Below are 27,527 nucleotides of genomic sequence, written 5' to 3' on the forward strand. Positions count from 1 at the left end.
TATTTATTTAGCTATTTGAAGATCTTTTTAAAATCTGATTATTATCCAGCAAATCCCTTATTCTTAAGCTTTTGATCAGAATATGTATGTAAACAGAGCTTCAGAGAAGAATTTTCAAATATTTCAGTTAAGAGATTTTAAGATTTTTCCATAAGCTTCATAAATGCATTACCTTTGCTCCCCACCAGATGGCTTTAAAAGACCGTATATTGCTTATCAGGAAACCAAGACTTGCAATAACAAACATTAACAAGAAGGGGGCAGTAGAGCATCACTGAAACTGAACTGTGTTGGTGGGTTGAATAACTTCTTTTCTCTCTGATCCATCTGTCCTTTCTCATAGAATTCAAATTAAGATGCAAGTTTTTGTCCTTCAGCTTTCCATTAATCACTCTGCTAAGAGAGTATTTCATTAAATGGGTTTTAACATAACTGTAGATACCACAGACATCATACTGCCTGTGGTTGTTGGTTCTCAGTTGGAAAATATTTAAACCGTCATTTGAGGAGCTTGTGCTCTGCGTCATCCAACTTTCTGACACTTTTATTTCAGCGAAACAGAAGTGAATGCATTTTCTAAGAAATCTGTTCATAGTATCTAAGAAAAATTTAAAAGAGATGGGAAATTGTGTGTTTACAACATTTCAAAAATCAGAAATAAATAAATATAGTCCCCCTGTTACTGGGTCAAACTTTATATTTGATCAAATTCTTAAAAAACAGAGTGTAAGAAATATTTAAAGAACAAAAAAACTGACTTTCCTTTTTCATCTGTCAAAACCAAAATTGTAAATCAGACACAGGGAGGCAGTAATACTGAATTTCCCCCAGACAGAATCTCAGTTACATGCATTGATATTTTTACACAACCAGTACAGCATCTGCTTTAGTCATAGTTGTAGGGAGGTCATTCAGTTGTAATAACAGATAAACGTCATTCCCACCTCAATACCCTGTAGATCTCAAAACGTCAAGAGTAAAATGGGTTCAGACTCAGTCTAAAAATTGCTCAAATGTTTGAAAGAAACTGCATAAGCATAAGTTCTCCCAAAATAAATGTAGTTCTCCTGCCAACAGAAGAAATTTAACTAAAACAGCCGCAGTGTGCTGTGATATTGGGAAAATATTAGAATTTTAATGTCAGTTTGTTGGATTTTATTTTATTTTGACAACTATCAACCTCAATAGATTGAGGATAAAAATAAAACCTCATCTTAAGGATGAGTTGCAGCAAAACCCACGCATAATTTGAGTGTTTTTCTCCCTGAAGAAGCTTTATCATGTAGCAGAGACGCTAATGTATTGGCTAGTTTGTTGTAAGTCCTGACTCTTTGTGACTGAAACACTTTGATGTCAGTGGGATTGCTCTGGTCTTCCCTAATGACTTAGAGTTGTCTGTTCTGATCTCATGTCATGCTGGGACTTTTGATTTAAGTTCTTTATTATTCACTGTAAACCAGAATAGTTGGGTTTTAAGAGGGATTTTCAGAAAAGAAAACAGAGAAGAAAATGGATTTGATTAAAATGCAGCCCAAAGTGTAATTCTGTCTAATTTAACTAGAACACAAAAAACTTTAATTGTTCATAGCACATCTTCACTTATTGACCCCTGAAGTCATTGAAGAAAAATCTATGAAGTCCTTCGCAATTTTTGGCAGAACTGGTAAGTAATAAAAGTCTAAAAGTAACATAAAAAGTGAGTGAATCTTCATCAGTGCAGATTGAGCATCTGCATAGATCAACATGAGGTTAAATAATATTACTGGGTGATTGGTTCAATGTTTGTTTAGAGGTTGCACATAAGTGTGCTATATAGTTGACACCAGAGATTTAGCTAACAGAATAAAAAGACTGAAAAATTTTTTTTATTGATTCGGTGCCCCAAGTTGAGCATATTTTGGTGTGTAATGTACATGTCAAACAGAGTAAAAGCAAAATACCTTGCAGGGGAGAATGTCCTTGTCTACAAACAAATCAAAATGAATCACATTTACCAACACGAGCTGAAAGGCCAGTCAGGAAGGAAGATGAGCAGATCTAACAGGAACTGAACAAAGTTTAAGCAAACTCTTGTGAGAAGTTGAAGAAAGATTACCCTCAATGCAATTTGATGCAAGCTGAAAAGAAATATCTCATTATTCTGGGATTCAAAAACCCTAGTGCTTTTTTTTTTATCTTAACGTACCTGAAACAGGAGATTTTGAGTCTAATTTAGTCAGAGATTGAAAGAAAAATGCCTTTCTCCAGATATGGAGAAAGGCAGCAGCATTGCCTTTCTCCAAATATGGAGAAAGGCAATGCTGCAATGTGCAGCACATCTCTCTATAACAATGAAATATGAGGCAGATATTTAAGACTGTCTTAGGGCTGTATTGATAAGTCTCTCAGTTTTTATTTGGTGTGTTTTTGACATTGAATGTAGACACTTTGGAAACTGGATTCTCTGAATTACCATGTGGTTTGTTATGTTACAAGAATAAAAACAAATTTTAATCAGTTGGTTTTGGTGCATTGTTACCAGAGCTGCCACTAAGTTTGGAGGTTCCTGTAATTCCTTTAGTTTGCCAGCAGCAGTTCAGATGAGAACTTATTTTATAATTTATTACTGATCTTTTTAAAGTCATTTCTTCAAAGCAATCTTAAAACTTCTGTTGCATTGTCATTGATAAATATTACAGTGTATTTTACAAATGCAAATCTTGAAGTATTATTCATCCGCATAGTTTAACTTTGACAATAAAGTCCACATTAGATTACTTCTCATTTGACAATCAAAGTTTACTTTGGAAGAGTGAGCTGTCATTTTATTCCTGTATTTGTCTTTTTCTTATAGTTTACTTTCATTACCTTTTCTGCCTCTCTTTTTCATTTGTGTCTTCACACTTCCTTTTCTTTCTTTCTGCTCGCCAACGACATGGTCTGACCAAATAGAGCCACTAATGGGCTCTTTAAGAGGGTGGGCTTTACTTGAAATGTGCGAATGCACAACAGCAGAGCGGCGAGAGCCACTTTTCAGCTGAGAGAAATAGGGGGCTCTCTGCGGTGGTCCTCGTATTCTCATCCAAATGGAGATGCGTCTTCGCTCCCAAACACAGTTGAATTTGCACGTCTGCATGTTCACACGTGTGGATGGAACAGAGATTTGCAAGTTCACATCTTTCAGTGAGAATAAAAATTAAATGAAAGAATCCCATCCATGCAAATTTGGACACTAAAAGAGTGGAGGATGCATTTTTTAAAAAAAGGCAATGTTTAAAACAGAAATGCATATATTCAAGCATTTTGAATGAAAAGAGAGCAGGATTTACAAATAACTGCTGATGCTTTTGCTTTTTAATACATCTTTTCCTTAAGGTTATGAATCATTTGAATCATAAAAATTGGCAGACCAGAACATTGTCGACTGCTATATGTATTGTATTCATCTGCTAAAAAAGCAAAATAAGTGACTATGTTGCTTTTTAGTGAAATAATAGAGGATGGAAACTGATGCAAAAAAAAAGAAAAGAACTACAAGCTCTTCAATAAGGATGAGTCATACAATTTGGAGGCAGCCAGGCCAATTCTTTGTGCCGCATTATGTACACATTATCAAGTCTACCCCTGGAGACAAATCTACACACAAAAATACTCTCAGACAAACATACATGAGTGGTTTCTAGAATATTTGTGCCTTCTGTTGATCAAGGTTAATGTTGATCTTTTCTTAGCACCGCAGCTCTCTTCTGTGTTTGCTCTGTAATCTTGGATCATTGAAAGTAATGCATTGTATACATACACACACCTACTTTGCTTCAAATGCCATCACCAAGAAAAGAAAAAAGAGAGAAATAAAAACATACAGAGGAACAGAGTACAAGTTACTCAAAGGGGCGATGAGATGTAGAATCACACAATGCAAGAAATAAGTGATGACAATAGCAGGTAAGGAAGACTCACATTGTCTTGTTGAGAAGAAAAAGCCCAGATAGAGTAGAGAAGGCAAACGACTGAAAGAAGCAATTGACCGAACCACTAACAACTGTCTTCCTGAGCACCCAGGTGGTCTCTATTGACTGTTAGCTAATTAGCAGGCCCCAACTTTGAGTCCCAGTGATTACACTGCGAGAACATTCAACAAACCGATCCACTCAAAAGAGTGGAGATTAAAAAGGGACACTGAATTTATTGAACACAGCCCTTGCCCTTTTCACTAAATCCTGTTTACAATGGCAGCCAGAAGGACCAGTCACTGTGGCATTTCACTGCCATTTAGCCAAAAGAAGCAACATATCTGGAGGTAATTAGTCCAATTATGAGGCTCTTATCAGCTTTTACCAATGCCTCGGCTGCAAGTTAAATTAGTACCGATTATGATGATGGGATGTGCTTTATGCATTAATGATGGCAGAGCAAAAGATGAAAAAAAAAATTCTAAGTGGTTCAGGTGCATCCTTTGGAGCTAAATGTGATGTGGACATGTTGGTTTAGGTAAGATAAAAAAACCTGGGATTTTCTTTTTATGAAACTCTAAGCAAAGAAATGATGGGGTTGCCAAAAACGGAGGGAATAAAATATTTAGTTAAAACATCAAATTGTCCATTTAAAATCTACTTTCTGTGGGTTGGAATTTTTAATCTGTAACTCAGCAACTAATTTGGGTTAATTAGGATATACAACTGACTAAGACATGCTGAATGAAGTGTGTTAGTGGACGTCCAGCTACAACATAAGCAAAACGCATCAAACAGATTGCATAGTGTGGGTTGTGTAAGTCAGGGATAAGAGGGATAACAGCATTCTGCTGATCAGGCAGTGAAAATGCTAAAAATAAAAACTAGATATCAGGATACCAATTAGGTCTATAATCAAAAACTGAAAAAAAAAAGCTTCCCAATTAACATACCATAACACAAGATACAACAACAGCAAAATCAAAAGAGACATAAATCAGCGGTTTCAACTCCAGTCTCCGAGAGTTACGGCCTTTCAAGTTTTAGGTTTATCCCTTCAACAAATCTGAACACAATGACTGTTTTGGAGTGACATCTCCTGAGGTTTATCACTAGTGAGGCACTGATTCTGATTTGCTTTCAATGCATAGAAGAAGAGCATCTGCTGCCAGTGCATCATTCAGTCAGTGTAACACAATGCCACTGGTGTTGAGGCACATCTCATCACTGCTTCATCCTGAACTCCTTCCATGTATTTGAACAAGCAACGCATACATTTAGCAACCTTAACATAAAAATGTTGAAATCTCAAATTTATAGAATAGTGATGTGGACAAATTGATTTTCTCTTCATTGTTGAACATATTTTACTCCTCACAATTACAGATCTGGCACCTGCCTCCTGCATTCATGATGTAAATTAAAGTGGGGATAGGTTAACCCTAAATGAAACGCAAAACACCAAAACTGATGGAGTGTCTGCCAAACAGACAGATCACCATGGGCTACATGCTACATTAAAGACTTCTAAAATGTGTGTGCATATGTACTTCGGTAGGTTAAGGTTTAAAATGAACTTTTTGTCCATCAAGAAACTTGCTGAGGAAAACCTATTACCCCATCTCTGCAATGAAACATGTCAGCAAAGTGCTGTGAAGACATTTTTTTATTGATGGTGCTCAGAAAATTTTTCAGAGTTTAAGGAATGAGACTGCGACTGAGTTTCATCATTCACAGTGACAATAAGCTTGAGCACACTGTTAAAATCACAGTCCAGTCTAATAGAAACCTTTTAAATGCCAAACTACGTGTCAGTCTAGTTGATAGTATGTTACGTGAATAATAGTCCCATATTTGCTAGATGGAGTGAAATAGGGTAAAGAGCAACTAATAGTTTGCATCCTTAATTCTTCCAGATTTTATGTTTTATTTTCCATTTTCAAAGTATTATGGATGTTGTGTTAACTCAAAGCTCAACAAAAATAATTTCTTGAACAAATCAATTAACCATGCACAACAGTAAATAAGTTAATCAACTAACCAACTACCCAAACCAGTCAAACTGCCAGTTTATCAAATTCCCAATCAACCAAAGTACCAACCAGCCAAGCAAACCTCCAGTCAATTAAACTACCTAGAAAGACACCAACTCACCAATCAAAGTACATACCGAGCAAATTTCAAAGCTTTTACAATGGCAGTTTCTAAGCTTTAACATTGTATTCTTAACATTTGCAATATCTAAAATATATTGATGTTTTGAGTTCTAGATGGCATATACCAAGTAAAATGTAATTTTATTAGTTTCATTTATATTAAAACAAATTTACATTGAAACAACATTTTTTTTGTCTGGCTCAGTGAAGACTTCTGTCAGGTGAAGGAAGTGTTTAAAAAAGGGGAGTGTGTCACATCTCTTAACAGCCAAGAAGCAGGTGTCAGTAATATATCATGATGACAGGTGCACTCCGTGATCAACAATGATGTCTGTCCAACTTGCGCCTGTGCATACTCAGTGTGTTTGCAGCTGTAAATAATTAATCTTGTTATGACAGGGATGGACAATTAGCAGGGAGAGGAGTGGTGTAGTTCTTTCCTACAGATTTTCCTCTAAGCTTTTTAGTCTGCCTCTTCATTCAGTCAACATCACAGCATCACTAAGTGCACTGCCATTGAGAACCTAAACAAATAGAAATCCCTAAAACATTGTAGCAAAAAAACAAAAAAAAAACTTTGCAAATTATCATTATGAACATATTGCTATTAAAACTACTAAAAACTGAAAATGCACCAACATATCTAATGATGACACATATTATTATACAAATGGCCTTCATGACTGGAATTTGCTTGCGATACAGGAGGTTCAGCTTCTCCTGTTTTTGGAGAAGCTGAACCTTTTAAGTGGTGGAGCATATTTTCTTATCATTTTGTGGAGTCCATTTGAAACACTCACAATGTTTCAAAGAAACATTAGAGAATAACAGGGTAGACTAAAGTCCTGGTATTATTAATATCAGCTCCGGATTTCTAATAAATTCTGAAGTATAGATATGTTCTTTTAAGATCAAAGCTTTGCAAAGATGAAACTTCTGAAATGTACTTTTGAAAATGACTAACAAGTTAGATTGCAGTTCTCAAAGGGGTTGTGCTTGGCATGCCTTCTTCCTTTCATTTATCATCAAACTGTTTTTAGTTAGCCACAGTCCTTTGCTCAGGTGAAACTATGTGACAGAATAAATTCACAAGCCCTGACAGTATTTTCCTGAGGCAGTTGCTAAGATACTAATGTTCTCCATGAATTGACTCATTATGTGAGGCAACAGTTTCACGAGGTAGAGTCAAGCTCTCTGCTTCTCTTGCAGAGAAATTTCGCCTGGGTATCATCTAACGAGAACTGTCAGAAGTACCAGTAAAGAGAGGCAGCAGCATGCAAGACTATAATTACCAAAGGGAAGCTCATAACTCAAATCAAAGGTGATCGGTCAACATTCCCAGAAACAACTTAATTTTGAAAGGCACCACACTAATTGCCACCTCGAACGTCAGTCATTAAACACCTTTCAACCAGCCCACGTGCAATCATCTTCCTGCTGCCTCCCATCTGTGATGTCAGCTTCAGTTTTGTGAACTTTTTTATTGGAGTTGATTAATGTTCATGTGGCATCAAGTTGAACTGTTACATCTCCGAGTGGCCTGCGACGGGTATATCTTTGCTAAGAAAGAAGCCACAATTCTCTGTATCTCCGGATGAGCTCTCTATGAGGCCTTCATCTTTTCTCTCCATCTTTGTTCGTTTGTAAAGCGTTTCTCAGGGGTGATATCGGGTTCAAACACAAGTGCGCTCCTCAGGTGGTCACACTGAGGGCAGAGTGGCTAAAGTGCTCTGACTCAAGAGATTCCGACTAATTTCTAGACTGTAAATGTAAAATGTGTTAGGAGGTTGTCAAGATTTAGTTATTGTTGTGTACTTACATTCTGATCACAATGTAATGTTGTGACTTATTTTTTTTCAAGAAGCACATCAAATAAAGAAAAATATTTTGCAGATATTATGTGCCATGCAGTGCCTGAACCAACAGGTTTCCATGACAACCAGTCCAGCGAAAGGTTCCCTGATAAGTTGTCAGCGAGAGACAAGAAACCAACCACTTGTACTGTCTGTTTCACTGACATTGGGTTAAAATTTTATCACAGGCTTTGACATGTGGCATGTTGCCAGCACTGAGTTAGATTTCTGAGTGTGGGTTGTTTGAATCTCTCAGAGAAAGTATATATTTGCTGAATTGCATTATATGAATAAACATTTGAAAGTAAAGCAGATTATTGTAGAATGGGTGGGATTGTATATGGTACAACTAAATTGGATTGTTTTTGGTGCAAACAAAGAAATTATATTTAAAAACAAAGTGGCTCTGTATTATTACAAACTAAAATTAACTTCACAAAACATTCTGGAGATGTTAATGTTGCAAATATAAAAGGTGAAATAAAACATTTGCATAATTTATTTAAAACAATAAGAAATTAAAATAGTTCTTTATAAGTAGGACTTTTACTGTTTTCCTTGTTTTTCTCTTTTCCTCTCAGCTCATCGCTTCTCTTAAACTCATCTTTATAACATTAAAGAACACAAAAACGCTGGTGGCAATTTTACCCCAAGTTTTCCAACTCGTGGGAATATTTCACTGCAGATATTTCCAGTGATTCATCTGTTGGTACAGAAAATATGTTTGAAGTTTTATGTTTTTATGTTTTTGATGTTTACATTTCCTTAGAGACAATGCTGTGGGAGCAGAAATAATGACACAAAAACACTTAAAATTGAAAGTTGCTCACAGAAATATGCATTAATAGTGGCTAGAAGGTCAAAGGAAATTTTTAGAGGAGGACATTTTAACAAGAACTTAACCATGCAGAAACGGATGCTTCTGCTTAAAAGTTTCCAGGATACATTTTAATAATATTATTTTCTGCACATAGAACAAAAGCTAGTGTTTCTGCTGCTTTCCTTCCAGATCAATAAACACATATTCTTTTGTTTCTTTCTGAAGAACAACTTGAGGAGGATAAATTGCACAGTAATGGAGGTAATGTATAGTCACTTAAACTCAAAAACACTCATTTTGGCTTTCCACTTTTAAATCTTTTACTTCTTTTCATCTTTTTTCATTTTAGTAAAAATAAAGTTTCAAAGTTTGCTTGTTGTGACTCATGCAGCTTTGTCCTGCTCTGTTTTTATTTTATTCTATTGCTCCATCCACTTCTGCTGAATAGTCTGTCCATCACCATATTTTAAACACTACTAATATGGAGACATATGGCAACAGTAATATCAACGCTCCAGTAGCAAAACTGATCATTTCATTTGCTGCAAAACATCCGCTTGCTGCCTGCGCTGCACAGAAACATTGCTCTTTCTGTCCAATTAAGAGACATCACAATCTGCCGCACTTAAGTAAATGTAAACACCTGCTTCGATATCATGCAGAGATGTTCACTCAAGTTACATTAAAAGTCTCAAGCATGTGTCTCAAGCAGTATGATCGTATTAGAACCACAAAGACCTGTGGTTCTCCTACAGGTCTGTTGACTTTAGTGTAAATAAGCAAGCAACTTAAAATTTAGTTTACTGTCATGTGAACATATCAGAGCAGTTCATTCTCTTAGGTTATGTTCAAACAGCGCTCTTCCCTAATAGTGATTCCATTGCAGACTGCAAGCAATTGAAGTTCTGATGGTGAAAAATGGACTCAAATGGACAGTGATATTCACTAGGATTTTTTGAAGAGTGAGAAAACCATGAAGTTGCTTTGGTCAACCCCCCCCCATAAATTTAGCTTCCACTAGAACAATAAACTAACCACCTAAAACATGCAGGGCAATGGATCTGGATGATCCATACTTAGAACTACTGGTTTAGATCAAAGCATAATTCATGTGTTGGAATGGCCCAGTCAATGTCCTAACCTAAATCCATTGGACACTCTGTGGCAAGACCTGTAAAATGCTCTTCATGCACTAGTTTTGCAAAGAAGTATGGACATAAACTTCAGTTTTTAGATGTACAATGACGGCTGTAGGGATATATTCAAAATACAAAGTCTTCAAAACCAAGCATTTCTTTCTTTCGACATTAGTTAGGTTACGTTAGGTTGGTTTTCTGTAAAGTACAAAATTCCTAAACTACATTAAAGTGTCTCATAATGAGAGATGTGAAAACGTTCAACTGCCATGGAAAGTTTTTCAAGGCACTGTTCATTTAAACCCTTCAAACATTTTTTTTAGTATATGTCACAACTAAATGTTTTCTAATGTCCTTTTTAACAGGGAGCCAAGCAAAACAGGACTGGTCCATCCAGTGGCCCACCTCTGAATCTGGAAAGGAAAACACTCCAGTGTGCCAGCCAGAGGCCAGTCAGTGGATTCGTTTCCAGCTCTCCCAAAGCCCCAAAGTTCAGTCCAAGTACAACCAGCACATGTGCCACAGTCCACAAGCTCTGGCACCCCCTTTCTACACAGATCGACTTACTGTTGAAAACCCCGCCACAGGACTCTTCCCTTCTTTTGACTCTGGTCACCGTTCCCTGCCACCATCACCTCGCCAAAGGCATTTTGGTCACACACCTCCTCGGACTCCTTTGGTGGTCAACACCATGACTCCACCAGGTACTCCCCCCATGAGACGAAGGAACAAAGTGAAGGCCCCTGGAACGCCACCACCGCCAAGCCGCAAGCTCATCTATCTGCTGCCTGGTTTCACGGCGTTGCATCGGAGCAAATCCCATGAGTTCCAGCTGGGGAACCGCTTGGATGAGAATCAAACACCAAAGTAAGTGTTAACTCCACTGTGTAATTTAAATTATTTAAATATTTTTGCATTGAAATTGAATTTTCTTAAATATTCTTGATTTTGTTGTGGTAATGAAGCTTTGTGACAAATTTATTTGCTTTTTTGCGTCCCCTAATTTGGTGTCTTAAACACAATGTCTTAAGGTATTAGTGGTCAGTTGGTTTAGAAAACCTTCAGAGCTTGTGACTCACTCTGATCCAAGTTTCTCAAAAGAGAAATTGGACTTTAACTTTCCTTTTAGCAGCGTTGCTAGAACATAATCTTTTAACTGACCTCAATCAGATCAATTCCTAGGAGGATATCATTGGCCATAAAGGAGCTCTGGCCTGTCAGAAGAGATAAGGGGCTTAGTTCCTGACTCGCCACCCCTATGTCTGGTGCTATGTTGATCAGATTTGGCCATGAACACGGTCCTCTACTACTAGGTAATCAGGAACCAGAGTCTGCCTCAGGAGAGCTGCAGTCATTTTGATAATGCCATTACAGTAGATGACATTCCCCTATCGCTGCTGCACTTTTGAGAGCTGTCCAGTGTTTTTTGATGGCCTTCTGAGCTATATTTGTTTTATGCCTGGTTACTCATAGGGTTTCATCGACATTTGTTGGTGGCTCTCGGTGTGTATGTGCATGTGCAACCAGTGGATCATAGCTGCAGTGAATAGGCTCAAACGGCATTAGAGAATTGATTACCGGTCCCCGAGCGTTGATAGACTGCAGGCGGCATGTTGAGCCTCTCTAATCAATGGCCTGTGTGTGCCTGGAAACGTTGCATCTTATTGCGAAAGGGCAGATATGCTGGCTTCTCTGATAGCCAAGTATCTCTGGTAATACATCATAATTGGTTGGAGATCGTTGCTGGCAAGCGTCACGTTGGTTTTTCACTTCTGGCATGAGACACTCACTTGGTTTATATGTGAATGTGTAAAGGAACTGGCTTCATTGCAAAGTTGGCATCTGTTTTTCTCTTCTTAATTCAAATACATCAGAAGGAAAATTTGATTATTTTCTTACAATATGCAAATATTTTCCTGAGGAACTATCTCAGACATGAGGAAAATATTAATTAAATGTCTGCAGTTTGGATTTTTCCTGTCCTCTCCTTACCTAGGATATTGCAGCCTTATGAAATCTGGATTCTAATAAGCTCACACTGCTCCGTCTGTCCTTGGTTCCTTGAGCTTAATTGCTTGGCACTGTGGCCTGAACACCATAACATGGATTACCCCCTGACCCCAAGAGGCCTGTTTCTCGCTTTATCTTAATGAGATATGGTCTAATATCTCATTATCACTGCATAATATACCAGTCCTGAATGTCCAAAGCTGCTCAGCATATGATTTTGAGTGAAAAAATGGTTCATTCAATGGCTCACTTTTTTTTCCACTGACAGATAAATATCACTGCAAAACTAATATCTGCCTGTTGTGTTCCTTTTGCCTTAGAAACACTATAGTGTATAAGAAGAAAATGAAGACATAATGAAGAATTCAAACACTATTAAACATTACCTATTAACAAGTTAAAGTACCAACTGCCATGGACAACAGTTGATGGTGAAAGTGGTTTGTAAACTTCTGACAGATTAATTCACTGTTACATTTAGACCAGCTGTAGATAAACCTCAAACACACAGTTTTCTTTTATATAAGTTTTAGGGTATACCTCAACAGATTTATGAAAGGAAGTCAATCTCCATAAACGTAACTCAATTTTAGACAAGAAAGGATATTTCGCAACAAGCATTTCTACATGGAAATATAAGCTCTATTTGGTTCTTTAGTCCAGTTTTTGAAGATCATCAGAATAGACATTTCATGGAGGAAATACAAATAAGCTTATGCATTAATTCATTCTTCATGTATTTGGGTTTAGAGCATCTTCAAGGATATTTCTAACATTTATCTTTCAATTAACTCTCCCTGGGAGTTTTAGCTCAACCTCAGTTTCACTGCCTAAAAACTGTCTCTGATTGTTCTTTTGGGTTGCACCAGTTTTGGTGGTCTGCTCATCAAACCTCTGTCTTCTGCTCTATGGCTTTGTGATTTCTGGTTTAATGTGTTTGTCTCTGAGGAAATGTTTTCTTCTCAGGTTCCAGTGAACCACAGAATGGTTTTCACTCTTCCACCCTGAACCTCCCATCCCGCCTCTTAGAAATAATGCATCCATTATCAGCGAACTTATGAAAGTCTCATCCTGAGATGAAACAGATACCAATTTTGAAAATCATAATGCAGAAGAGATGGCAAACTTTTTGTCTGTGTGCTGGGATTAGAAACCTTGTTTTGTTCCTCACCACCTGTCGAGAGCACATTGAAATTTATTCAGTTTTGTTTTGAGTTAATTCACTCCTTTGTCTCCTGACAAACATATTTAGTTTTGTTTTTCTCCCTGAATGCTCCCTGAATCTCTCTCTCTCTTTCCAGTCTCCACATTTGTCATTTCCTGCTGTGTACATGGGCCAGTTTTTGAGTGCTGTCAACTTCATAAGTGATAGAGCAGAAAGCTTTACAGACAATTAAATGAGGTTGTAATTGAAAGATTAGCAGATATTGTCACAAAGATGCTCAATTAAAATTAAAACATTACTTAGCAAGAACAATTAAAGAAGATGAATGCAGTTTTATAAATTGGCTATTCGTGTTCGTGTTGATCTTTTTTTTAACAGCAAAAGCAAATTATGTTTCTCATCTAGAGTATAAAAACGAGGAATTTCAGATTCATTAACATGCAGCATATTGGCTTATTTAATTTAATTTGGTTTCATTTGCTGTTAAGCATACTGTGTTGAAAAATATTTTGATGCTCTGGTCAATTGGTATGTTTCCTGACTTGCAAAGAAGAACTCTATTTTATGGTAGTTTCAGTTTATTGAGGAGATGCAGAATATCAGTCCTCCATCTCTACAGAAACTGCAAATCATTCAAGTTTTTGATTGCTGTTTGCAAACTTGAAGCTCCATCAAAAAATCTGGAGATTGTTTCTGCTACTTCAGGACTTGATGTGTTTCTGTGTTTGTCACATGTGTGATGAATAATCTGCAGGACGGTACCGTTTGCAAAGCAAACAAGGAATAATGTTTCCATCTCCATTATTGTGTTGATTTGTTCTTAGGATTTTTGCTCCTCCAAACATGATTGGTTGGGTTGACACCAAATATCTAATCTACGATCTTATCTCTTCATAGCCCTTTCTCCCCATCTTTATCTGATTCCTTTAGAAGTTTACTGGTAAGCCTAAAACCTGCCTTCTGTGGCAGTTCTGCAAAATATCAGTCATTGTCTGTGTTACCAGTGGTTTTATTGTTGATCCCACTTGCCTTCAGATCCTGAATAACTACATTACTTCTTGATGATCATCTTAATCACAAGCCAAGATGTTGTTCAACAATTTGAACCTCCTTGCTAAGATTCTTGTGGATGCTCTCATCCATCAATAAGAACATTGACTTTTTATGACGGTTTGAATGGAAGCAAGTGATTCTGTGGACAGGTGAGCTTTATACACATAATTTCAAGTAAAACTGTAAACGATTGATTATAATTAGTGTGTCACATTGGAGCATAATGTTTCTGTGGATAGGAAATACATTTTTCTCTCAAAGAAAGGAAGTAGTTTTTGAGTCATGCTGTTGTATGAACAGAGCTGGCTATTAAATACTTCTTATCGAGGTCACAGACAGCGCTTTGTTTCAAAAGCAATCAAGCAACTTGCACCATTTTTAAATTGGTTTTGTGGGAACATTTCGAAAAAACGAAGGAACAGACTAGAAAATAATTTTTTGTACACAATTTGAGAGAACCACAACTCAGTAAATGCCACAATGCTATAGTCGGCAGCTCCTCATGACCTATTTGTTATATTTCACAGTGTTTCAATAAGTCTTAACCGCATCGCATCATCTTTTGTTCACAACACTAAAACACTGATCAAACCTGGATGGAGAGAAAAAAAAAATCATTAATAAAAACAGATTTGAAAAAAAGATATTCATGAAAATGTTTTGTGAAAAAAAAAAAAAAAACACAGCAATTTTAGTGTTTTCAATTAAAATTTAAAAGTATTTCAAAGGAACCACAAAAATTATTTTCAAAAATAAGTTAAAAGTAATAAGGTAAAGAATGATTTTCACTTTTTTAAATAAACGTTTTGAGGTTTTTGTACTTTATTGTATTGGAGTTCAAAAAAGCTACAAAGTTATTCAACAATGCTTATCAGAGGAATAACTGTCTTGTATTCCAATGATGAATTATCCATTTAATTATTTTAAAATGTTTTCCTAGTTACCCCAAAAACATTTCAATCACCATTTTTAGAAGTGAAACAACAAATGCACTTTGGTAATGTTGTACCCTATCTGTTGCTGTTTTTGTGATACTTTAATTTTTCAGCATCTCTGTCTCTCTTCCTGCCCTTTTCAAAGTGGAGAGGCTATTTAGGCTGAAGTGTCAATAAATAAACCTCATTGTCTATGGTAATAAGTAGTAACATGCATTTGTGGAAAAGGCCAAGTGAGTTTTCAGTCTGTCACAGTCCTATTAAACACGTCACACCAAGCAAGAACGCTCTGGAAAGTGGGCGTTTTTGTTTTTCCCCTGCCTCTTGTCTTGCTTTCCTTCAGTAGGAATGTTAATATCGTATAGTTAATGCCACCTTATGAGACTTTCACAGGTTTTTGAATGTTAAGCACTTTCTTATTGAATTGGATGTTTGCTAATAAATCACATGGTGCCAGGGGTTGGCATGATTCACTCTCTTCTTCTCTCTGGGTAATTCTACCACGCAACACTCAGGGGAAGCAAATTTGCATTCCTTCCATGACTAATTTAGCTGTTTGCTTTCACTTCACTGGTGTACACATTATATATTTCTTTACCCTTTCCCTTCCCCCTTTTGCTCTCTATTTCCTTCTCTTTTTGACTTCACCCCTCTCATTATGCATCTTTTTGAGAACTTATCAATGCGTTATTTTACAGTCATTCCTGATTTTTATATTTTCTTCAAAAGATTTTGGTTCATCGGTGTAGGAAATTAAACCAAAATAGTCTTAATGATGAAGTTTTAAACGTCATAAATAGCAAAGTCACATCTTGGCAGTAAGCAAGTTTTATATATAAATGCAAGTTTTTATTCCATAGATATAAAATAATCCCTTTCACAAGGGGAAGAGAAAACATGCTTATTTTAACCTTAATTTCAGATGGGGTAAATTGTTTCAATTTAAGATGAAAATCTGTTTAAAAATACTCCACAATGTGATGCTTTTCAACTCCTATTGGTTGGACCCAGTATTGACTGAGATGGAACAACAGTTGGAACCCCAATGTGCTAGACTTGTTGCAGCCTAGCCCCATAATAGCAACTTGTTGCTAGGTTATATAGCCGACTCCCTTCCCTTATTGTCCAACTCTAAAGGAAATTCAGTTTTGTTACACCTTAAAAACGTTTGATCTTCTCTCTTTTTTTGATCTCAGTTACTAGAATCCGACCTTTATAAAATTAATAGAATGACTTCTGTTTAGCCTGATAGTTGTCTCTGTACTGCATGACTACAATCGGTCTATACCATGTGATGTCAGGTTGTTGTATTTTTTTACATTGTCAACCCAAAGTTAAACATTTACACATGAGAAAGGTTTGTGGATAACACCATAGTTGCAAGATTCATTAATGGGAAAGATGAATCAATAATGGTGCAGAACCAACAAACTGATGCAATGATCAGCAAGCTATCGAGGTCATGACCTAAGAACGCGCTCATCGGCATCAGCAACTGTTTGTGGAAAGAGTTGACTAAGATTTTCTTTGATATTTCCCTCATGAAGTTTCTCTATTGACCTTTACTGTTGGAAGTTCCTGACATGATTATTAAAATCAAATCAGGCTATTAGAAGAATGCAAACATTAAGTAACTTGACAACTGTCTGACTGAAAGTTAATTTGTCAGTCAGACTTGTATTATAATTACTTAGTCAAAAAAAAATTGATAGTTAAAGAAAGGTAAACTACTGGCGTGTTGGTCCCCAGTTAGTTGCTAAAATTGTCCTGATCTACTGAGACATGATATTAATATAACCTTGGATGTTTGATGTAATCTCGGCTTTAAACTGCAACATTTATGTTGCAAAGCACAAAGCTAATTAGAATTTTTAACTTGCCTCTAAGAGAAAGCTGAAGGCCGAGTTTTGAGCCAAACATAAAACTTTTATTGCTGCATTAACTTCGGCCAAACTTTCTTGAGCTTTTCTGTTTTTATTTAAATGGGAGGTTGTGTCTGTAGCAATTCTCTTCACAATTTTTTTTCTGAAGCTTTAATTGGTCAACCATTTCCTGAACTAACTGAAATGGCCGTCAGTGCACAACATCAGAACTGTTGAGCCACCTGGAGACGTGCTTAGTGGTTCAAAGGTCTGGAACGGAGCTAATCTCATAATATAGATTGCTGTAGTTTCTATGGTTACCTGTAGTTTTTTTTCTTTATATAGCTTGTGCACTGGTTTAAAACAGGAATTTTACTGTTGACTGGAGCTTTGCTTGAGCTGTCCAACATGGGATTAGACAGTAATACCCAAAAGTAAGTTTTCCAAATTTAACACAAGAAAATACCTGCAGTATAGATACCTAAAAATATATTTACACAAGTTTTCAGATAATCAAAAAGTTAGATATTAGACAAGGAGGAAAAGCTACTTGAAAAAGCAGTTTTCAAATAATAATTTCATTTATTAAAGGAAAAACCTGTCCAAACCGATCCGGCTCTATGTAATAGAGTTGGATTGGTTTGGCTCTTTTATATTGGGGGCATTATAATTGGCCCCCAAATATAATGCTTGTGCCAATCCTGGTGAAAAGAGCTGGAAGTGTTTCCAGTAGCTCTCATAAAGTCTTTGACATTTCTGTGGAAAAACTTTGGCCCATATTTTTTTTTTTTTGCAGATTGTTTAAATTCTGTGACATTGTAGGGATTTGAATATTAATGACCTATTGATATTTAGGTACAAACCCATTTGAAAAGTTCAAAATCAAAATATTTAAATGTTATATTTTAATGTATGAAATATGATAATACACTATTTTCCATGAAGGCCAAGTTCAGGTTTATTGTCATTTTACCATTTTCGTCTACTTGACGTTGACTAGACTTTTTCTACGTCTACAAATTTTTTTCCCCAATTGTCTTGGGCTTTATCAAAGTTTGCGATAACCTTCTGAGCTCTTTTTATTTAGCTGTTTTTAGTTACTCCAATAGATGTTATTTTTGTTAAGTCTTTTCCGTATTGTAGAATCATAAACAAAACTTTGCTAACGGGCGTCTACAGTGCTTTAGATGTTTTGTATCAGAGTTGCAAACCTGTGGATGTGTTGTCAATGGGCTCATTGATAAGTTTTTTTTACACTGACCATTCCTTTAAACATTCACCACTGCTTCATGTTTTTTTTTTTTTTTTTTTTTTTAGATAAAGGATCATAATGTTATTTAATGTTTCAAAGCAGAATGATGTGGTGAGTTTTGAGATCTTGTAGCCTACTTCATGATGTCAGATAGATTCTATTTAGAATATTTTCTAATACAGTTGAACTTAGGTCTGAATGTGACAAGAAAAGTTGTGGTTAATAACAGTAAATGAATAATATGATTACTACGAAAGGGCACATTCGTTTGGTTAACTTACTTCCCTTTTCTGTTTCCTCATGTTATCTTTGTCTGATATTAAAATTTGCTTCAGGAATTATTTTATGGAGGTAACTGAAATGAATTTAATCATTGTCTCAAATGGCTGATCTGTGATTTTTTTGGCATGTTAACCGGCTACTACAAAGCTGTGGCCTCTAAGTTGTTTCCCTGATACGCCCAGGACACATAAATAGCCACACTGACCCTGACCCTGAGAGATATTTGAGGTGAGGGACATTTTCAGTCTAGTTAAGTATACTTCCCAAAGCCGTGCCTCTGCAAAGAGAAAAACAGCAAAAGAAAAGCTCATCCATGTTAATCAGGGTTTTGGCCCTTCTGCCATTAATGATAGTTCAGGTTAGAGGATATGTCTACACCAGGCTGTGTGCAGCCGGATGCTACCGGCCCTTCTTTCCACCCATTCACTCATATATTGGCAGTAAAGAGTGCTCAGCCCTACCTCCCTCAACGGTCGGCCTAGTTATTGGAGTCATGATTATGAATTTATATGAGTGTTTAAGTGTAGGGGTTAGGCTCAAATGCCACAGTTACTGGTGGAAAATTGATTTATTAGGCAGATGGTTTTCCTGCAGTGATTTGTGAACGAGCCGGGAGCTTGTTGGGGTAAATGTTGTGGCGAGAGCCTTCTAGAAAGCTTCTGCAATACTCTCCTGGGATTATAGCAAAAAATTAGATATTTGAGAAATTGTCATCTCCATTCACAATGGGCCTAAGACATTTTATTAGATTTTGAGGAAATCAAGTTTTGCCTTTATTCAATCTTGATGTAGCTAATATAGAAAAAGAATTTCCTGACATGATCATTAGAGTTTAATTTCTAGTGTAAGTTGCAGGAAGATGGGAAACATTACCTTGACAGATACAACTCAAAGATGTTCAAGACAAATTCAAAGTTAGCTGATGTATTACAAAGTAAAAGTCTGACTGTTTTACTACCCAGCATCCATGAGGAATGTTATTACAACCATTTGTCTTTCCAGCCGTCAAGTTGAGCCTTTCATCTCAGTGTTTCTCTCTGATGTTCAAGTCACGTCTGATAATATCAGCTTTAGATCTGATATTGTTCCTGCACCCCCTCCTTCCTTTTGGGTGTGCTGTCATTTACTGCTCTGCCTGTGCTTTAAAACTACCACTTAACCCACAAAGCTGTGGGTCAGATAGCTGTTCTCACACCGAGCACCGACGCTTTAATGCCCGGATTAGAGAGTTTAAGGTTTGAGCAATGGTTTCATTTTGTCTGGATAGAGAAAAAAGATTTTGAATCAATTGAATGCTGGGAAAAATATGCACAAGTACAAGCACAAGCAGTAAAATAGGGAGAGAGACCCACAGGCATGCATGCAAGAGATAAGAAAAGGAGACTGGTGGGTTTTAAAAACCTCAACATTTTGAAGTACAGATTACTCAGTCCCTTCTTTTGTATGATGTTGTGCAGTTCAGCTCCCAGACAAGAGCACAAACTATATATGGGAACATCTAGAGCGAATAGCAAATATGAAGTTTTTCAGCACAACTGGTAACAATCAGCTTCTCATTTTATTGAGGAGAAATTCCAGAAAGTTCAATTTTCTTTACTCTTATATTGGTTCACTGAAGTTTAGCAGCCAGTCAGTTATGCACAGCTCTGTTAAGCTTACTGCTGCATTCAAGTTGAAGTCTGGGCTTAGAAACACCATGATGTTTTAATTTTTTAGCCATACTGCTGTAGAATTGCAATCATCTTTGGGTTTATGTGGTGACTTTAATATTTAAAATATAAAGGTTTGCCGAATCTGAGAGAAATGCTTGAGTGTTTTGCATATTCTCCAAGCACTGCACAGCCTTAAACCTGTTTTATTCTGCTAGGATGTTCAACCTGCATACGTTGGCTTTGTTTTAACATATTTCTTTTTTCATTGATAGATTTCAAAAATGGTAAAATTATCTTTTTACCTAAACCACATTTCCTGATTTCTACCATCATTGCTGGTATCTGTCCTTCTTTGTGTTCTGTTAAATGCATTTAAATAACAGTACAATGACAGCAGTGCTTTCACATCTTGTGGCTCTGGGACTTTTAGCTGCACATCATCATCCATTGTCATTCTGCCTCTAGTACTTAACCTAAGTGTGCAACAAATAGATCTCAAGCCATACTTTACCAAAATGACCAATGTCTCAGAGTTTGCACTAATTTACTGTTGATTAAACATAATAAACATATCTAAATAAAAAAAAAAAACAGCTGTAGTTTTAATTTTAATCCTCTGCTTTAAGTGAACCGTCTCTTATCATTAGTCAAATATGGTTGACTAAAAAAAGTTTGCATTCTTCAAAGACAAAACTATTGTGAAACCATTGAAGACATTGATTTTAGGGGTTTACGTGTTCTGAACCTAACAGAAAAGTTTAACTGTTTAACTGCAATTATATCTTGGTGTCACCAACATCATGATATAATTGCCTTCAGTGTCGGCTTATATAGGTGGTGACAAATGATGCTGGAGGCTGTTTGTATTTCAAAGCTATGTAGACAGTTTTTCTATTCATAACAAATACTGTGGTAGCAAATGATGTAACTTTAGTGGAAATTATCCAAAAGACGGATGCCAAGGAAATTTCTTCACTGCAATTCACTGTCTGAGCTCAGGTTCATCCTGTTCTGAGGCGTCATTAATCATTGCTTTTTTGCACATTGCACAGAAGCTTTTGTTAAATTAACAATGTCTCTTAAAACAACAAATTTTCACACATAGCATGTTTTTCTGAGACACTCCCAAATGGATTCCTGTAAAGAAAAGAGTCAGCGTTTCTGTTTTGATTTGAATTACTCACTACTTCATAAGTTTAAAAAATGTCCTTCCTTTCCAGAACAAAATAGTCATGCTGACACACACAAAAAGTTTAAACAATTCCCAGCATCATTTATAACAACATGAAGTTTGTCTAAGATGTTTTGAACTACTAGATATTGGTGCTCTTTGTCAGATTTATTGGTGTATTTAACATTTTTAGGCTTAAAATTCTGCACAATTTTTAGGCTTAAATTATAATGTTAGAGATAAAATTATAATATTATAATAATTATAATTATAATAATTTATAATTTAATTTCCTTTACAGGAAAGGAAAAGTTTCCTGTTTCCAGTAAGGTAACAGGAAACTTACCTTTACCTTACAGAAAAGGTCAATTATGTTACCTTTCCTGTAAGATAACTTACAGGAAAGGTTATCTTTGCATCAAAGAATAGTGGGCTGGGAGCCTGGACTGCAGTACAAACAATAAGAGAACTGTTCTTTGAAAAGTTTTGACATGACATCTTTGCCTTTTTCCGTGAAATAATTGTTTCCTTTTTCCATTAAAAGAATGAGGAAGACTTATTTTTACTGGATGCTTTTTGTCCTTCCTCTTTCAGTCTGATTCTTAGACTGATGGCAGTCTAAGAATCAGACTGAAAGAGGAAGAATGAGGAAGTCTTCCAATGACAACTCTTCCACTGTTTTAACTAGACAGCCTATTCTGTGTAGGCTTGGCCTAACCCACATGAGCTTTGGGGAAAATGTCACAGGCCTGCTTGCCTGTCAGGTTATTACTTTCCTGGTAATTTTTTTCCAGTTCTCAACAATTCAAATCCTGGAACTGTAGATAAGCAAAACAAGTCTTGCTTATCTAGGCATTCCTGTCCTCTGCCCACTCATTCTTTCTCATATTTTCCATTGCTCAAACTGCATGAAACTTTCTATGAGACTTCTTTCACTTGCTTTGGGTGTTGTATTGCATTTTTGACTCAGTGTTCATCATTTAGTCGTAACTACATGTACTGAGAGCTATGTCCGTTGCCCGGCCCCTGACAGCACACTGACATTTATCCATATCTCAGGAGACAGTAGGCACAGTTTACAAGGGAAAACCCTTTTTGCACCATTTTTATTTGAGAGGACTGTCCACAGTTGTTGAGTAGCTGTGTTTTATGGTTGCACATTCACTTTTCATTGATGCTGCTCTCCTGCTCTCTTTTTTTCCTGCACAAATTTAAAGATGTATTCCTATCAGTCAAAGTTTACATGTTACTGCATTATGCACTGTCATTACCTTCATCATTTGTAATAATTTTAGGAAAATGTTAATAGCTAAATAAAGTTGACTCAAATAACTCTGTTGGAGAGTAAAATTTAAACTTAAACAACACTAGTAAAGGTACACAAATTGTTTTTCACTTTCCTTGATAACTTTTCATTTACTTTTAAATTCGCACAGCTTCCACATCAGCTTGATTGACCTGCAGATATTTTTTTTTCTTTGTATTTGATTATTTAACAGTCTACTTTCTCACCTAGTTGTCTCCAAAATATAGTGCTTTGAAAAAGTTTCTTTCCCTCTAGAACTTTTTCACATTTTGTTACATAATTGCTCAAAACTTTGGTGTATTATGTTAGAACTTTATGCATTAGATCAAGTAACAGATATTAATTAAGGTAAACCAAAGGGATTTTTTTCATGGTTGTTCTTCCAATGAAGCAACTTCTAAAAGGGAATTAGTGTATTTATTTAACAAAAGGGGGTTGAATACAAAAGCAAGCAATGCTTAGTAAAGTTAATCTACTCTATTTTAAAGAAAACTGTGTATCCTAAGTATTTATGTCAGTTTTATTACAGTTTTGATGACTACTAATGAAAATATAAAGTTCAGATATTCAGACTATTGGAATATTACAGAAGGACAGAAAAACTTCTATTACAGAAATCTTATAGCCCTGTTATGTCGTTCATATTGCTTCACTTAAAAAAGATATACAAGCAGCACAGATGCACCTTGGAAGGATAGTGAATTAAATCTCAATCAAGAGACTGGAAAAAATCTAGAAATTGTGGGCATCATCTGGAGTCTGTGCTTCAAGACCCATATCCATGTGCTGCACATAATGTACAGAATATATTTGCTTGGGGATTCTTTTGTTTGAATACTACATTAATGTGATGTGATAAGACACCTCTCATGTTGTCTGTGGCTCCTGATTGGTTTAACAGCTCATGTCCTGGTTGCACTTTCCCATGGTGTTACACTTTGGATCTTAATTCATATTCAAATGACCTGAGAAATTAATTAGAAGCTTTTCATTATTCGGATACCACAATTATTAAAATAAAGAGAAAGAAACAGCATGCAATGGGTCTATGCATTCTTCCATTTGAAATTAGTCACTTTAATAAATTCATGTTTTGATGACATTATAATATTTTGAGATATACCTTTATTTATCCTCCAACTTCACATTACATGCCTTGTAGTTTGTGGGTATATGTTACAATACTTACATATTAGCATGCAAATTGCCACTTTAAAATTGCACATTGTATAATCTGAAAATAAATACATTAATATAAATTATTTACTTGGTACGTATCTAAATTAGTATCTTTGCAAAGAGCCTTGAAAAAATTAGCATGTTTGTAGTTTCACTTCAGAAACCTCACCTTGCCTGTAAATTAGGTTTGGCATTGGCTCTACAACGCTGCCTCAGGACAAAGAAAAAAACGGCGACCTGCCAGACTGCCAGCTTTTATTCAGTCCAGGTTTGATGCTGCAAGCTTCTGAAAGCAAGGAACACCTGGTTTTGGATGAGACTTCTCAAAGGGCTCCTAGTAATTCTCTGTTGTAATCATTATTCCAGCCAGCTTTATTTCATTTTTTTCCCTCCACCAAGTTTATTAAAACAGCACTGAGCAGTGGCTGCCAGAGATATTGTTCCATAGTCCCATTTGCATAAAAAGCAACAGGGTACCATATGGGTCTCTGCAGCTCTGTCTTGAATTTTTCTAAGAGAAAAAGAAATGGACTAATTTTGCTGTAGATAGATTTCTGCATGTAATTCACTTGAGATGGGCAAGAGTGTTAATTAGAGCTCAGTCGAACTCTAGAAACAGCATTAGTGTTGAGATGCACTTTGTGTCTTTCATATTTTGTTTTATAAAATTCATCATGGACCTTCTTTTTTGATCCACCCTGATGTGTCAGAAGGTAAAGAATCATTTGAAGGATCACTGTGCCTCTGCTCTCACCTCTGTCCTTGATCAAATGGAACTTTTACTTGAAGGTGTCACTGTAATTAGAGTCTCTGCAAGTGTGGGGAAAGTGGATATGGAGCGAGTGGGCGGATGAATGTGTGTGTGCATGAATGTCAGGCTTCTTTTTTTTTTTAATTGCCTGCATATTGTGAAGTGCAAATCTCATCCTTCAAGAACATAAACAGTCAGGAAAATCTGTAAAAGAAAATCTTTGCACCTGCTTTATTGGTATTCCAAAATCTGAAAACAAAATCATGACTAACCAAATTTTAGTGCTGGCATGATTAACTTTTCTACACCTTCTTTTCTTATTAAACTCTGCCTCTTGCCAAAATTAGAAAAACAACATATACATTATTATGACTTTCGATCTCTGCTAGAAATGTTTGAGCAAGTCTAAAGCCTCCTTTTTGCATATTTCAAACTTTCACGAGTTGACCAGCTGTAACTGAAAGGAAGCTTAACCCGAAAGGCACAGCTCTTCTAAGAGCATTTATTCCAAGCCTAAGTTATGGCAAAAAATTTTTTGACACATTTTTGACAGGCAAGTTCAAGTCAGACCTTTATGCCTTTTACCACAAATCAAGTTACAAGTGTTTGAGAGAAGTTTTCACTACAATGTCAGGTCAAGTTAAGTCTTCTCTGAATTCTTGCTGTCCAATTTCAAGTCGAAGCATAAGTACTTTAGGGCAAAATCTAAGTTAAGTTGTCTAAATCAGTGCTATTAGGGGCAAGTCTTAAGTCTTTGAGAGTCAAAACCAAGGCCTTCACATTTCAAGACCTTCTTCCCAAGTCCAAGTCAAGCTTTCAATCTGAGTCCAAATCAAGTTAGTAATATTTAACCAAATTAGAAACTTTTGCTGTCTAGTCTCAAGTCTTGGAGGGAAAACTCTTAACTTAACCTTGTTAAGTCACCATTACAACGAATCTATACGAAGTTTCAAGTATTTCACCATGAGAGTAATTTTTTTTTCAAGGGGAAGTCTCAAATCCTTTTGGGAAAAGTCAAAGTAAAATTGTTTCCCATAAGTCAAAGTCAAGTTACAAGCTTTGCTATCTACAAGATTCTAAATAAATAGAAATCTATCTATTTAGCAAACCTACTAATAAATTTGGTAGCGGCTAGTAATTCTACCTGCTATACAACCACCTGCCTTTGTTTGATTTGGGCCCGGTACCTACAATGGAAACAACTGGAGGAGAAAAACTATGCCAGAAATCTACTCTGCTCCCCTTAGAGATTTATTGCACTTTGAGTGAAACTCTAAGTCAAGTGTGACTATTTTTGTGACATTGTTGCAACTTGAGTCCCTAACTCTGACAGCAGGTGAGATAATCCCTATTGAATTTATTTCAATGGCATTAAAATACACTTTTCACTCCTTTTTACCAGAAACTAAGCACTGTAAGGCAATAAAAGCCATAAAAACATCAGTGATTTCCATTTGTGAGTGACGCATCATTACAGTCCTACGCTACATCAAAAGACAACTGAACTATTCACACCTTCACTGATTTTTCTCGACTCTTGGGAATTCACCCACCTTTCTCTTCACATGGCTTTCATGTATTCTTTAAGTTTCTCTTCCCCTCAACTTTTTTATTTGCTGAACTTGAATAAAAGCTTTAGCGGCTCTGAAGCTGAAAGTTCCCCCATCCCCGACCCCTTTCTCCGCCTGCCTACACAGACAGACGTTTTCAGAACCAAAAGTGGGAATCCTCTGCCTTCTCCTCACATTCATTTTCACATTCTCCCCCCCTTACTGCACATCCACAAATTATTCGGGGAAAGGATAAAGGCATGCATGCGAGCAAATGAATGGCTTGATTTAGATTCAAATTGCATAAAGTGAGCTAATCGGAATAACTGACAAAAGCTCTATGACGAAGAAGTGATAACCTGCAGGCTGCTTCCTTATTGCAGGAGATGGGGCTGAAGTGCTGGGCTGGTGTACAGGTCTAATTGCATGACTCAGTGAAGGGGTAAAATGACTGACATGTAAGGAAAGATTTCTTTGAGATTCAACACTTAATGACTTTTACTTTGCATAATAAATCAGAACTCACAGCCTTCTTTTTCTACTTTTTAAAAGTCAAATTTTCAGTTGAACTTTTCTCTCAGCCTCTTTTCAGTACACTTTTAAGGAAGCCGAGTTTGTCTTTTGTACAAGCTAACTGCTTTTGTCTATATTTTGCTTTCTTGTTTAGAAATCCTATTTATCATGTTTAGCTCTTTTTGAAGAATTTTTTTATCCATCCATCCATTTTCTAAGCCAGAGTACCCGGAGAGAACCCACGCATGCAAAGGGACAACAAGCAAACTCCGTGCAGAAAGATCCCGGGCCGGGAATCGAACCCAGGACCTTCTTGCTGCAAGGCAACAGTACTACCAACTGTGCAGCCCAGGATGTTTTTTATGTAGGACTTCATAATGAGAAAAGTATAATATTGCAATTCTGCAGTTTATATTGTTTACCATATCACAACAGAAGTAAGTAAGTAATCTCAGTCAGATACAACAACACAAAATTTAAATCTTAACCCAACTGCAGTCAATCTTATTTAATTTAATTCAGTTTATTTATATAGCACCAAATCAGAACCAATGGCCTCTCAAGCTACGACACAAAAGTGATTCCAATTTGATCCCTTATCTGAAATATTACAGTCAAGGTCAGTTCAACATTAAAATTGTTTAAAAGTTTTCTATCTAAGGAAATCCAGCAGACTGCATCAAGTCTTTGACTTGCAGCACATCCAGCTATCTGGCATCAGTAGACTAAGGACTGCATCAAGTCATCGCCTTTGCTTCAACCCCTCATACTGAGCATGCATTTGGCGACAGTAGTAAGGAAAATTTCCCTTTAACAGAAAGAAACCTCCAGCTGAATTCAACTCAATGTGAGCGGCCATCTTCCATATTCTCAAATTTCTCCCCAGTTTGAGAATAGAGAGCAAAAAAATAAAAAAACAGAGCTGAAGACATTTATCTGCTTTACTTTT

The 27,527-nt window shown here is 36.3% G+C and overlaps 1 protein-coding gene across 3 annotated transcripts in view; it reads left to right on the plus strand.

Annotated features, from left to right (window-relative positions):
* Window positions 1–27,527, plus strand: part of ksr2 (kinase suppressor of ras 2) — a 106,865-nt gene that overhangs the window by 18,669 nt on the left and 60,669 nt on the right. For 2 of the 3 annotated variants that reach the window (XM_044109620.1, XM_044109611.1), the window contains exons 4-5: window positions 8,987–9,022; window positions 10,263–10,764. In XM_044109620.1, the coding sequence (XP_043965555.1) occupies window positions 8,987–9,022; window positions 10,263–10,764 (538 nt within the window). The remainder of the gene's footprint in view (window positions 1–8,986; window positions 9,023–10,262; window positions 10,765–27,527) is intronic. The other variant, XM_044109630.1, reaches the window with a different exon arrangement.

Source organism: Gambusia affinis, linkage group LG03 (assembly GCF_019740435.1).
Source record: "Gambusia affinis linkage group LG03, SWU_Gaff_1.0, whole genome shotgun sequence".
NCBI lineage: Eukaryota > Metazoa > Chordata > Actinopteri > Cyprinodontiformes > Poeciliidae > Gambusia > Gambusia affinis.